The sequence below is a fragment of the Lottia gigantea genome, assembly GCF_000327385.1.
Source record: "Lottia gigantea unplaced genomic scaffold LOTGIsca_103, whole genome shotgun sequence".
Taxonomy (NCBI): domain Eukaryota; kingdom Metazoa; phylum Mollusca; class Gastropoda; family Lottiidae; genus Lottia; species Lottia gigantea.
In genome coordinates, this window is record NW_008706824.1 from 409,786 (window position 1) to 422,443 (window position 12,658).

Consider the following 12,658-nt stretch of genomic DNA (forward strand, 5'->3'; position numbering starts at 1 on the left):
AGCCTGTTTTCCCCCCCCCCCCCCCCCCCCCCCCTCCAAACTTTTAAATTCATTGTACATAGTGAAAGAATTGTCTGTGAGCCCCCTTGACCATTGACTGTGTCCCGTGCTCGGCTCCTACCTAAATATTCCTAGAAACGTCACTGATTTTTAGATAGGAACTTCATAATTTAGTCAAGATTTTTAGATTTATCGGAATCTGAATGGAAAGACAAATGTAGAAAAAAACCATATTTGGTAAACATATTTAGGTTCTCGGGGATATTTTTTATCAATTATTTCTTGACCAAACCTATGAACATCGATCTTTTCCAGCTGGTTTGACCAGAATAATGAGGACAGTTGACTTATTCAGGACCATCAATCTTTTACATGCTGACTGAGATAAGAACCCACGCACACCTGACGTTACAAAGAAATTGGCGTCAAAAATATATGGTGCAACTATAAACTTCCTAGAAAAACATATATAACCCAGAAAATCTCTTTCCAATCCTTTCATACATGCTTTCTTCACCTAGCCTTGATAAATATAGAGTTATCATTAGTTTTATAACTGGAGAAGCTAGACATGTATGATTGGCTATTACCTTGATAGAGTTTGTAAGATAATATTAGTTTAATTACAGAAGAAGCGAGATATATACATGGCCTTGAAGTAGTTTTAAACTTAATATAAGCTTATTTCCAACAGCAAGACTTGTTCCTGGCCTTGATAGAGTATTTAATTAATAAGAGATTAATTTAGAAAAGATCCCGTCCAGCTGACACCTGCTTCAGATATAAAGTCATCAAGTCATATCATCGGGAAGTGAGGAGTTAAATTACGAATCTTGGGAATTATTTATCTGAAATATCTCATTAAATAGACCAAAATTACAATAATTTCTAGGTGATATAAACAGTTCTTAATTGAATACGTCTAACAATTTGAAAAAGTCATTTTTGATTTCAGCTGCATCAGCTGGTAAAGGTGGTATATAGATTACTAAATTCCTTTGAATTACAATCTGACAAAGTATTCTAGAATCCTGTTTTACTTAGATTTACTAACTTAATGAAATCTTTATGAAGCAGGGGACAGGTCGGTTTCACTACTTATAATAAATAATTTATTTATACATTCAAGAAAGATCCTCAATATATATATATATATATAACAGAAAAAGAATAAGCATAGTTTTTTTGTTAAGTTAAGTAAATAGAAACATTAGATGGATTACTAATAGAACAGAATCATAGGCAAAATATACAGATATATATGATGATAATATAAAATATATACAGTCTACTATATTAATATGTCCTTAAAGCTAAAATGCTTATCAAGAACCATAAATAAAATAAGGCAAAAAAGCACTGTCTAATATACATAGAGAGACAGATCTCTTTAGATGAGTCTAAAGATAAATATAAAAAAAAGAAAAATTTCTCAAAGGAAGAAAGTAATTATCAGCACTAATATTTTGTTAAAGCTACCATGCTCATTTAGAAGAAATATATTGATATATGGATATTTAAAGCTACCATGAAGATATTACATGCTTCTCATTTGAACCCCTTCTTTTTTTTTGGAATAAGCTAATCAGATATATTTATAGAATAAATGCTATTCCATAAATTATCTAAAGATGTAAAGAAATCTTAAAAGTTCATGACAGCTTTAAACTATTTTCAATCTTACCAACAGGTTTAGGAGAAGATTTATCAAGTTTCTCAGAATAAATTTTATTTCCTTTATCTCCTGTAGGATGGTCTTTTTTAGGGCTGATTTTACTTGGTTTCACTTTATAAATGAAGGAATAAAATAATCATAAAAGGGAGATAATCCTGATTTAACCTGGATTAGCTTGAAGTCTCCAGTTCATAACAAAAGCAGATGTGATGAAAATTGTTCTGATAGAAGTAGTTAATCCTCTTATAGAGCTATTTGGATAAATTGCACCACTGTCCTGTCAATACTTTGATAAAGGTATAAGGTATATGATATTTAATATAATAATTACCTGGTTTTCTATCTGAAGGTACACCAGCCTCTACTGTTGTATTTTCTACTTTACCAAATGATTCTTCTACAACTGGAGCTACAATATATCATTTACAATAATAAACTCTATATTCACCAATGAATATATAAAATATTTCTGAGAACAGGCATGATATTAGAGTGTGAAAAAAGAGCAGAAGAAGAGGAACTTACCAGGTTGTGTATTGGAATGTGATGAAGACGCAGAAGAAGAGGAACTTACCAGGTTGTGTATTGGTATGTGATGAAGACGCAGAAGAAGAGGAACTTACCAGGTTGTGTATTGGTATGTGATGAAGACGCAGAAGAAGAGGAACTTACCAGGTTGTGTATTGGAATGTGATGAAGACACAGAAGAAGATGAACTTATGTGATGAAGACGCAGAAGAAGAGGAACTTACCAGGTTGTGTATTGGAATGTGATGAAGACGCAGAAGAAGAGGAACTTACCAGGTTGTGTATTGGAATGTGATGAAGACGCAGAAGAAGAGGAACTTACCAGGTTGTGTATTGGAATGTGATGAAGACGCAGAAGAAGAGGAACTTACCAGGTTGTGTATTGGAATGTGATGAAGACACAGAAGAAGAGGAACTTACCAGGTTGTGTATTGGAATGTGATGAAGACACAGAAGAAGAGGAACTTACCAGGTTGGACGCAGAAGAAGATGAACTTACCAGGTTGTGTATTGGTATGTGATGAAGACGCAGAAGAAGGGGAACTTACCAGGTTGTGTATTGGAATGTGATGAAGACGCAGAAGAAGAGGAACTTACCAGATTGTGTATTGGTATGTGATGAAGACGCAGAAGAAGAGGAACTTACCAGGTTGTGTATTGGAATGTGATGAAGACGCAGAAGAAGGGGAACTTACCAGGTTGTGTATTGGAATGTGATGAAGATGCAGAAGAAGAGGAACTTACCAGGTTGTGTATTGGAATGTGATGAAGACGCAGAAGAAGAGGAACTTACCAGGTTGTGTATTGGAATGTGATGAAGACGCAGAAGAAGAGGAACTTACCAGGTTGTGTATTGGAATGTGATGAAGACGCAGAAGAAGATAAACCTACTAGGTTGTGTATTGGTATGTGATGAAGACGCAGAAGAAGAGGAACTTACCAGGTTGTGTATTGGAATGTGATGAAGACGCAGAAGAAGAGGAACTTACCAGGTTGTATATTGGAAAGTGATGAAGACACAGAAGAAGATGAACTTACCAGGTTGTGTATTGGAATGTGATGAAGACGCAGAAGAAGATGAACTTACCAGGTTGTGTATTGGAATGTGATGAAGACGCAGAAGAAGATGAACTTACCAGGTTGTGTATTGGAATGTGATGAAGACGCAGAAGAAGAGGAACTTACCAGGTTGTGTATTGGAATGTGATGAAGACGCAGAAGAAGGGGAACTTACCAGGTTGTGTATTGGAATGTGATGAAGACGCAGAAGAAGAGGAACTTACCAGATTGTGTATTGGAATGTGATGAAGACGCAGAAGAAGATGAACTTACCAGATTGTGTATTGGAATGTGATGAAGACACAGAAGAAGAGGAACTTACCAGGTTGTGTATTGGAATGTGATGAAGACGCAGAAGAGGAGGAACTTACCAGGTTGTGTATTGGTATGTGATGAAGACCCAGAAGAGGAGGAACTTACCAGATTGTGTATTGGAATGTGATGAAGACACAGAAGAAGAGGAACTTACCAGATTGTGTATTGGAATGTGATGAAGACGCAGAAGAAGAGGAACTTACCAGGTTGTGTATTGGAATGTGATGAAAAATATGAAGAAGAGGAACTTACAGATTGTGTATTGAATTGTCATGAAAGAGATGAAGAAGAGGAACATACAAGTTTGTGAATTGAAATATGATCAAGAAGATGAAGAAGATTAACTTACCAGGTTGTGTGTTGGAATGTGACGAGGAGGCAGGAGAGGAAGGAGGTGGTGGTTGAGAATGAACTGCTGTGGATGTTTCTGGTTTACTGATGCTTTCTTCTACTACAGCTTTATCTACAATGGAAATACCAAAATAACTTGACATTTTTCTTGTATAAAATACTCTAAAAGGGTATTGTTGTTTTATACTGTGTCATATTTAAGTAAGGGAAGAATTAATATCAATCATATCAATAGGTAACTGAGAGGAAGAAATTTTTGTGAAAACAGTTTCATTTAAACTTACAACTGAATGTAGGGTTGAAGCCACTCTATAAATATTTCCCTTGTTGCTTATAAAAATCTAATGATAAGAAGTAATCAAAATTGAATGACATTTTAAATTGTGACATAAATATTTTTCCAAAATAGTAAATCAGCACATACTCCCACTGGAGATGAAAATTAAAGACAATGCCAGACATCGGATCAAAAGCAATTTCGTACTGCAACCTTAAAAAAAAAAACCAAACACTGATTGTACTACATAACAGGCCTACCTTTAGAATGTGCTAAATCTGTTTGATCTAATTTTACACTATAAATTCTGTTCCCCTTATCACCAGTGGGGAAGCCATGTTCTGTTTCTATAGGAACAGGAGCTGAAATGAAAATATAGTTTTATAAAAATTTCTGATTTAGATCATCAATTATTGCCCAATCTAGACTCCATGAGTTGTCTTCACTTGTCTTTATTTGTTGTACACATCAAATCGTAGCTAATTAAAACAAGCATTATAAAACGTTCTTCAACCATTGGTGAAAACAGAACACCTTCTAATTCAGTCAAACACATATAACCACGAGATTGGTATAAAGCAGAAAGTTTCTCAAGTAAGAAGTGTGGTCAGAATATATATTCTAAGCACATTAAGATCAACATAATTTCAATTACAGTATAACATGTTCATCAATATCAACCATTCAACATGTTTGAAACTACAAATTTCTACCCTGTTTCACTTTAGTAGATAAACCTCATAAGGACTGAGGTAATAAATATTCATGATTTTCAAAGCCACCAATCAAAACAATTTTACATACAGTTCTAATTTGTATAACAGTAATAAGGGATATTTTCTTCAAATTTCTTACTGTTAATCAAAAACAGATATTTCTACAACTAAATACCTTAAATTATTATAGAAAGTTATTATATAAGATAGACAAAGAACACTTCCATTGTCCTTAGTTCAGAGAATTTTAATTTTCTAAGGATTCAAATGAGAATTGTATACTTTTTAGAGGCTTGTACTTGCATCATTCTGCCTTCCAGAATGACTTGACCAGATTGTGATCACTTGACTCGAATTTGTAACAATTTGGTCAAGTACAGTATTCGTGGAAACAGTGTAAGGAAAAATGTATTAGAACTACAGACTTTAAGAAGCTATAGCTCATTAGAATCTCTAGAGTTAAGCAGTATTATCGAGAATTATGTAAGATATATAAATATGTAAGATAGACATGTATATAGATAAATAATAAATAATATTTATATAGAAAGATGACAGAAAAGACTGTTGATTACAAAGTATCACATACAAAAAGCAAGAATTGTTAATACTATGATGCAACTTTGATTTGTCAACTTGGTATTCCTTTCAGAGAGTTCAAATAACTTATAATAAAACAATCTATATAAAACAATATCAAAAGAGTATGAGAATTTTATGTTAATAGAGTAATATTATATATTCATATTTCAAGCATTAGTTTCTATACTCTAGTCACTGTCATCTGTAAACAGGACTGTTGTTTCAACTGTATTTACCAATCATGTTTGACTTGAGCTCCAAAATCTCTAATTTGATATCAAAAGGCTTGTTCTTGTTTTCAGCTTTCATAGAGACAAATATGGGAACTGATGTATAACACTCACATATTTTGAAACATGGGATCCTCATAGCTCAAGTAGGCCAAAATCTTATCATTTTTTTTTGGTAGCTGAAAGCAAGCTATCAAAGATGTCATTTCATTGAGTAAATATTTGAAACAGCAGCTCTGTCTATAAATCTACAGTGTATTTCAATCTTACCAACAGGTTTAGGAGAAGATTTATCAAGTTTCTCAGAATATATTCTATTCCCTTTATCTCCTGTAGGATGATCTTTTTTAGGACTGATTTTACCTGGTTTCACTTCATAAAAAGATTAAAAAAATCATAATGTCTTAAATAGGTATAACAATAGTAATATAATAATCAAATCTTTATTAAAGGAATACAGAAAAAGTTTTAACGTGTTTATAGTTTTATATCTAGACTAGATGATAATGTCATTATATCAAATTTTCCATTTGACTTGAACATCATTTGATGTATGAAATGAACATAACAATCAAAAATCTAAACATTGACTCAGAATTCAGCTTACTTACAGTAGAATCATAATACTATCGAACTATCTTAAGATCAATCCTACTTTATGGTTATCTTTATTGCGAAGATCCAAAAATACAAATTGTAGATATTTTATGATTTAATAAAGTATTTTGAGTTATATAATCTAGTACCTGGTTTAGATGGAGGTTTACCAGCCTCTAATGATGTGGATTCTGTTTTACCAAAACTTTCTTCTACAACTGATTAATTAAACAAAATAAAATAACGCGTTCAGTCTGTAGAAGGGACATTATATTATCATGTAGGCTAAATATAATATATGAAAATTATCCTTAATGTTTTGGTGTTATGACCACACTACCCAAATATGAAAAGAAGCTGATAAATCTATTGAACAATAATCATGTATAGGGCTGAATGAAAAATACATGTAGATTTATTAAGCAACAATTTTACAATCTTTTCAACACTAAAATATGAGATCTATACAGAAACTCTCAAGTAACAACAAACGTTGGGTTCTGTTTTAATATCTGATAGTTAAAAAGGTTCTGGTTGAAAATGTCTACACTGCTTAATAAAGAATTTATAGTGACTATTACACACCTGGATGATTGTGACTACTAGGTGCAGAATGAACTGTTTTATTTTCTGTTTTACCCATTGACTCTTCAACTATTGGTGTTCCTAATAAAATTATAACACAATTCATGATAATAAAATCATGCTAAATGTTAAAGTTTGGATGAAAATATGTGAAAAGTTGAGTTATCAAATTTAATCTATTAATTCTTTATGATATATGATAACACTGTCTGCATTAGCATTTTAAATTATGAGTTTAAAATGATAGAAATAGTATATTTGTTGGGACATGTGAAACATTTAATGAATTAAGAAATAAAATATGTATTACATTATATACCTGTCTGACACAAAAAAAAAAAATATTTACTGCACTTTTTTGTCTAACTATAATAATACATTTCTGTTCTATAATATTATTCTATACCTTGTGATTGAAGTTTATCTAATTTCTCACTGTAAATTCTGTTTCCCTTATCACCAGTAGGGAAGCCATGTTCTGTTTTTATTGGTACTGGGGCTGAATTTTTAGTTGAAAACTTATTAAAATTAATCAGAGAATACATGTGAAATATTTAATTTTTGTATGTATATCATTTGTTTTACAAATATCACTTCCAAATGAGAAAATATTGTAAGCCTAATATCTAATATCATCTATCAAGATATCTAATACCTTAATTAGCTCTGAAGATTATAATTAAACAGAAACAAGTTGGAAACAAACTTATCGTGTCAATCTGATTAAAATCACAATCTGGATATTTTGTTTCCTGTTTTTTCTCCAGGTGACTACACTTGCCATCCATGATCTGACAAAATTTGTATGTATCTCCTGTTTTAGGTCATTTATTAAACAACTAATCAAATGCTTCATACAATAAGAAAATATATCTACAACTAAAACTACAGCTATTTATATTTATATCTCTTACCAACAGGTTTAGGAGAAGATTTATCAAGTTTCTCAGAATATATTCTATTCCCTTTATCTCCTGTAGGATGATCTTTTTTAGGGCTGATTTTACCTGGTTTCACTTAATAAATAAAGAAATTATAATCTTAATTGTCTTAAATAGGTATAACATTGGGCATGATATTAAACAATTGAATCTTTAATGTTCTAGCTATCACAGCTTTCATCTAGACCAGATTATAGTCTTATTATATCAAATTCACCATTTAGCTGGAACATTATTTGATTTAGGGCTTCTGTGATATTAAAAGAGATAAACTATTCCTGTTAGGGCTCTGATGGTTTTTCAGACCAATAGTACTTTATCATTATCTTAATAACAAGGTTCTTAGCTCCAAGATCCAAAAATACAAATTGAAGATATATTATGATTTAATAAAGTATTTTGGATTATAAAATCTAGTACCTGGTTTAGATGGAGGTTTACCAGCCTCTAATGATGTGGATTCTGTTTTACCAAAACTTTCCTCTACAACTGATTAATTAAACAAAATATAGGTAATATATTAACAGAGCATAGTATAATCATGTACATCATATAAATATTAGAAGTTTCTTGGTTTCAGCTTCATGACAATATCTTATATTAAGTAGCTGATAAGTCTAATGAACTCAAATCTGGGCTGATTGAAACACACTACTCTGAACAATTGATCTTGAATATTGCCGTGAGTGAAACAAACTCTAGGTTTTGTTTTAATATTTCCATGTTAAAATATTTAATAATTACTATAAAAGTTCTGGTTGAATAAGTCTACAATAAATATCAGAAACTTATACAGAGACTATTACAGACCTGGATGTTTGTGACTACTTGGTGCAGAATGAACTGTTTTATTATCTGTTTTACCCAATGATTCTTCTACTATTGGTGTTGCTAATAAAATTATAATACAATTCATGATAATATTTTAAGTTTGGTTAGAAATATATGAAAAGTTAAGTTAATAAAGAAAATATAATATCCATTTATTTCAGGATTCTTGGATTCTTAAGGATTTGGTAAAACTGTCTGTATGAGCATTTGAAACATTTAATGAATTAAGAAATAGTCTATTATTTAGAACTTTCTATCTGCCTTATAAAAACAATAAAAAAACTATTCATCTAACAATGATTAATACAGAACCCCTAAGGCGCAATTTTCCATACTTTTATAAAATATTTCATTTTTACGAAATAATTAATTTGTTTAAATGAAATAAGTTATTCGATTAAAGTAGGGAAAATTGCGTCTAGATTATCTTGTATATGCACTTTTTTTTAACTATAATAATTCATTTCTGTTCTATAATAATATTCTATACCTTGTGATTGAAGAGTATCTAATTTCTCACTGTAAATTCTGTTTCCCTTATCACCAGTAGGGAAGCCATGTTCTGTTTTTATTGGTACTGGGGCTAGATTATTATTCAAAATAATTATTATTATCAAAACTTAATCAAAGAGTACATGTGAAATATTTATCTACGTATCTACATCTATTGATATGAAAATAGCTCAAAGTAATTAGGATCTATTAAGACATCAAATGGGTTTAATAGTTCTGAAACTGTCATATTACGACAACACCCAAATTTGAAAAACTTAATAACGACCATCTGATCAAAATGCAGCTCTAGATTATTCGTTTCCTGTTTTTCAATCAGTGATCTGACAAAATATTTATGCATCTCCTGTTCTGGGTCATTTAATATACAACCAATCAAATGCTTGAAGACATTAAAGAAATATATCTACAACTAAAACTACAGCTATTGATATCTATATCTCTTACCAACAGGTTTAGGAGAAGATTTATCAAGTTTCTCAGAATATATTCTATTCCCTTTATCTCCTGTAGGATGATCTTTTTTAGGACTGATTTTACTTGGTTTTACTGTTAAAATTATAGAAAAAACAGGTATTGATACCTCATCTAACAATACAATAATAGTGTTTACATTCAAGATTTATACCTATCGTATACCCCTTATACACTCGGCCCCGATAAAGAGAGCCTGGCCCGCATCGGTGCCTGGCTCCGATCAAAACGTCTGTTTACACTGGCATTCTGTGATCCGATTAAATTGGCTCGCTTTATTACGTTTACATTAGTAAAATTGAAGTGGGCTAGGCACCAATCAGGGCCTGGCTCACTTTATCGTAGCCGAGTGTAAAAGGCTTATATTTAAAAAAAACTGCCATCTGCTAAAATTGTAATGTAAGATGTGTAGATCTTATTTCAGTAATAATATTAAGCAATCACATAGCATGTGGTATAAATGTGAAATTCTCATATCAATAAATCAAATTTTGTTCTTCTCATTGGAGGAGTCCACTACTATACTCCTATTACTTTGGATTTTGTCATACCTTGGACGAGATTTTGATTTACAGAATTGTCTTGCTTGTATGGATTTTTTCTTTTTTTTTTTCAATTAGCTTGCCCTGTAAATCAGCTGTCAATTGATTTATATAAAATAAGTAGGATTTATGTATTGGTATAATACTACTATTCTGACAATCTGTATTTCAATCTAACTGAATATCTATTTATACCTTGTTGTTTAGGGGAGGTAACTCCAGATTCTAGTGACGTGGCTTCTGATTTACCAAAACTTTCTTCTACAACTTTAATAAATATATAAAATAAACTTGTGTTAACTTGTGTTTTCATTTTAGTCAGTGATATTAAACTCTTATGTTATCAGTAGGCTCAGATAATCAGAGATGAATCTTATACATAGCAGAAATAACGATCTAAAAGATGAACCAAATATGGCTTTATTTCTACAATTTTTATTAAATATAATCAATAATTAATCTTAATATCACTCTTTTCCACTTATATACACTCTTCTCCACATGATATCACTTGATAATTCTTGAATAAGTTATATTTATAAAGCATTTTATTTATCAGTTTTCAGTTTAATTTGATAATCTAATAATTTTCCTAATCATCAAGTATAAAATCATGTATAAAATAAAGGGTAATATAGACTAGAATAACTAATAAAACCTAAAGGTACCTGGTGGAGCACTATGAATTGCTTTATTTTCACTTTTACCAATTGTTTCTTCTACTAGTCCACTTCCTATTATAAATAGAATTTAGTATTTTCTATTAGTTATGTCCTTCTGTTCGTGCCTGAAGACTCGTTAAGCATATAGCAGAATTTTCCCATAATGAACTATCTGGAGATCCTTAACCCAAATTGATTATAAATATTCCATCTGAAACACATTTCTCCTACATCTCCTACAAGGTCTAAACCATTTTTCCATGTTGATCTCAAATTAACATCATTAATAAATGAAATGAAATGAATGGAGTTTTACATCCTACTTTTCTGCAAATTATGGGCTAATGAACATCTTTATCAAGGGGAAACTTGGATAATAACAAAAACTCCTCTTTCTGATTCTTGAGGAAAAACTGGCATGCTTAGGCCAGCTAATGTTCAACTGTTGGATAGGCTTCGAGTAAATATAATAATAATAATAATAATAATAATTGTATTTATAAAGCACTGAAATATACTAATTTTTCATCTTCTTAATTTAAATTTACAGAAAGTTGTGTATATTTTCTGTACCTTTGGAATGAGCTAAATCTGTTTGATCTAATTTCTCACTGTAAATTCTGTTTCCTTTATCACCAGTATAATATCCATGTTCAGTTTTTATTGGTACTGGGGCTACATTTTCAAACATATATATTAATAAGACTTTTACCAAAAATTTACCAATGTATAAAATACAACAGAGAAACAATAAAAATTCCCTTTCAAGATTTTCATGAATTCTTTTAAACATTTAAATTGATCATTGCCATCTTTATAAAACAACAAGCAATATTTCTATCTTGAACTATCAAACTTTAAAGGTTACAGATTAAAATTACCAGCTATTATCAGATGTTGTTTTTCACCAGTGATTAATATTATAAGAGACAAACTATTTAGTTAAGTTTCTACAGAAAGTTTTAAACAAGACAGTAGATAAGAAATATTATATTATTAGTTAGTTTCGACAAGCTAAATGTTGTTAGTATCACTACCAAGCAGTTTAAATAGGTCAAGTAATACTTCTCTTTTGAGAAGTCCACTACTATATTATATTACTATTACTCTCGATATTGCCATACTTTGAACAAGATTTTGGTTTACAGAATTGTCTTGCTTGTACGGATTTTAAATTCAAAGAAGTTGAACAAAAAACAAATACCCAATAAACATTATTAGCTTGAAGATGCCCATTTGACAATTCAAGTTGCAGAGTAGCATAAGGTGTTAACATTATTATATAATTGATGTAATGAGCACTATTCAAATAGTGAAAATATTTTGTTATTGTATTAAGATATATATATGTTTAGTGAAGCAAAATGCAAATCAGGATATGATTCAAGACAAAGACACGATCAGTCTATTTTTATTGGAGGTAGATTAAGTAGTGCCATATAAACCATACATGTACTTATATTGTGCTTCTACTTATTCTACCTAAAAAATAGCGGATTGTTTTTTTTATACTTTGAATCAAAACTGAATATGCATTACTATATATGCTCGATTATAGAAAAATATTCTATATAGAAATAGCTAATTAGACCATAAACATAATATACAAATATCACTAGGAACAGAGAGACCAAGAAAGATATCAATAGTAATATTACTAGAAACAGAGATTCTAAAGAGTCAGCTTCTATAAGGAATATATCAATAGAAATATTACTAGAAACAGAGATTCTAAAGAGTCTAGAATACAGAGCAAGCTTCTATAAGTAATATATCAATA

General features: G+C 30.7%; 1 protein-coding gene across 1 annotated transcript in view; it reads right to left on the bottom strand.

Moving 5' to 3' along the window:
- LOTGIDRAFT_170749 (hypothetical protein) overlaps window positions 1-12,658 on the bottom strand; it is a gene marked incomplete at both ends in the record, with an annotated part of 37,586 nt that overhangs the window by 1,759 nt on the left and 23,169 nt on the right. Inside the window, 16 exons of the mRNA XM_009046587.1 lie at window positions 1,685-1,786; window positions 2,007-2,084; window positions 3,927-4,040; window positions 4,466-4,567; window positions 6,004-6,105; window positions 6,480-6,548; window positions 6,916-6,996; window positions 7,322-7,414; window positions 7,830-7,931; window positions 8,277-8,345; window positions 8,667-8,747; window positions 9,178-9,270; window positions 9,648-9,788; window positions 10,412-10,483; window positions 10,885-10,950; window positions 11,452-11,553. Of these exons, the coding sequence (XP_009044835.1) occupies window positions 1,685-1,786; window positions 2,007-2,084; window positions 3,927-4,040; window positions 4,466-4,567; window positions 6,004-6,105; window positions 6,480-6,548; window positions 6,916-6,996; window positions 7,322-7,414; window positions 7,830-7,931; window positions 8,277-8,345; window positions 8,667-8,747; window positions 9,178-9,270; window positions 9,648-9,788; window positions 10,412-10,483; window positions 10,885-10,950; window positions 11,452-11,553 (1,467 nt within the window). The remainder of the gene's footprint in view (window positions 1-1,684; window positions 1,787-2,006; window positions 2,085-3,926; window positions 4,041-4,465; window positions 4,568-6,003; window positions 6,106-6,479; window positions 6,549-6,915; window positions 6,997-7,321; window positions 7,415-7,829; window positions 7,932-8,276; window positions 8,346-8,666; window positions 8,748-9,177; window positions 9,271-9,647; window positions 9,789-10,411; window positions 10,484-10,884; window positions 10,951-11,451; window positions 11,554-12,658) is intronic.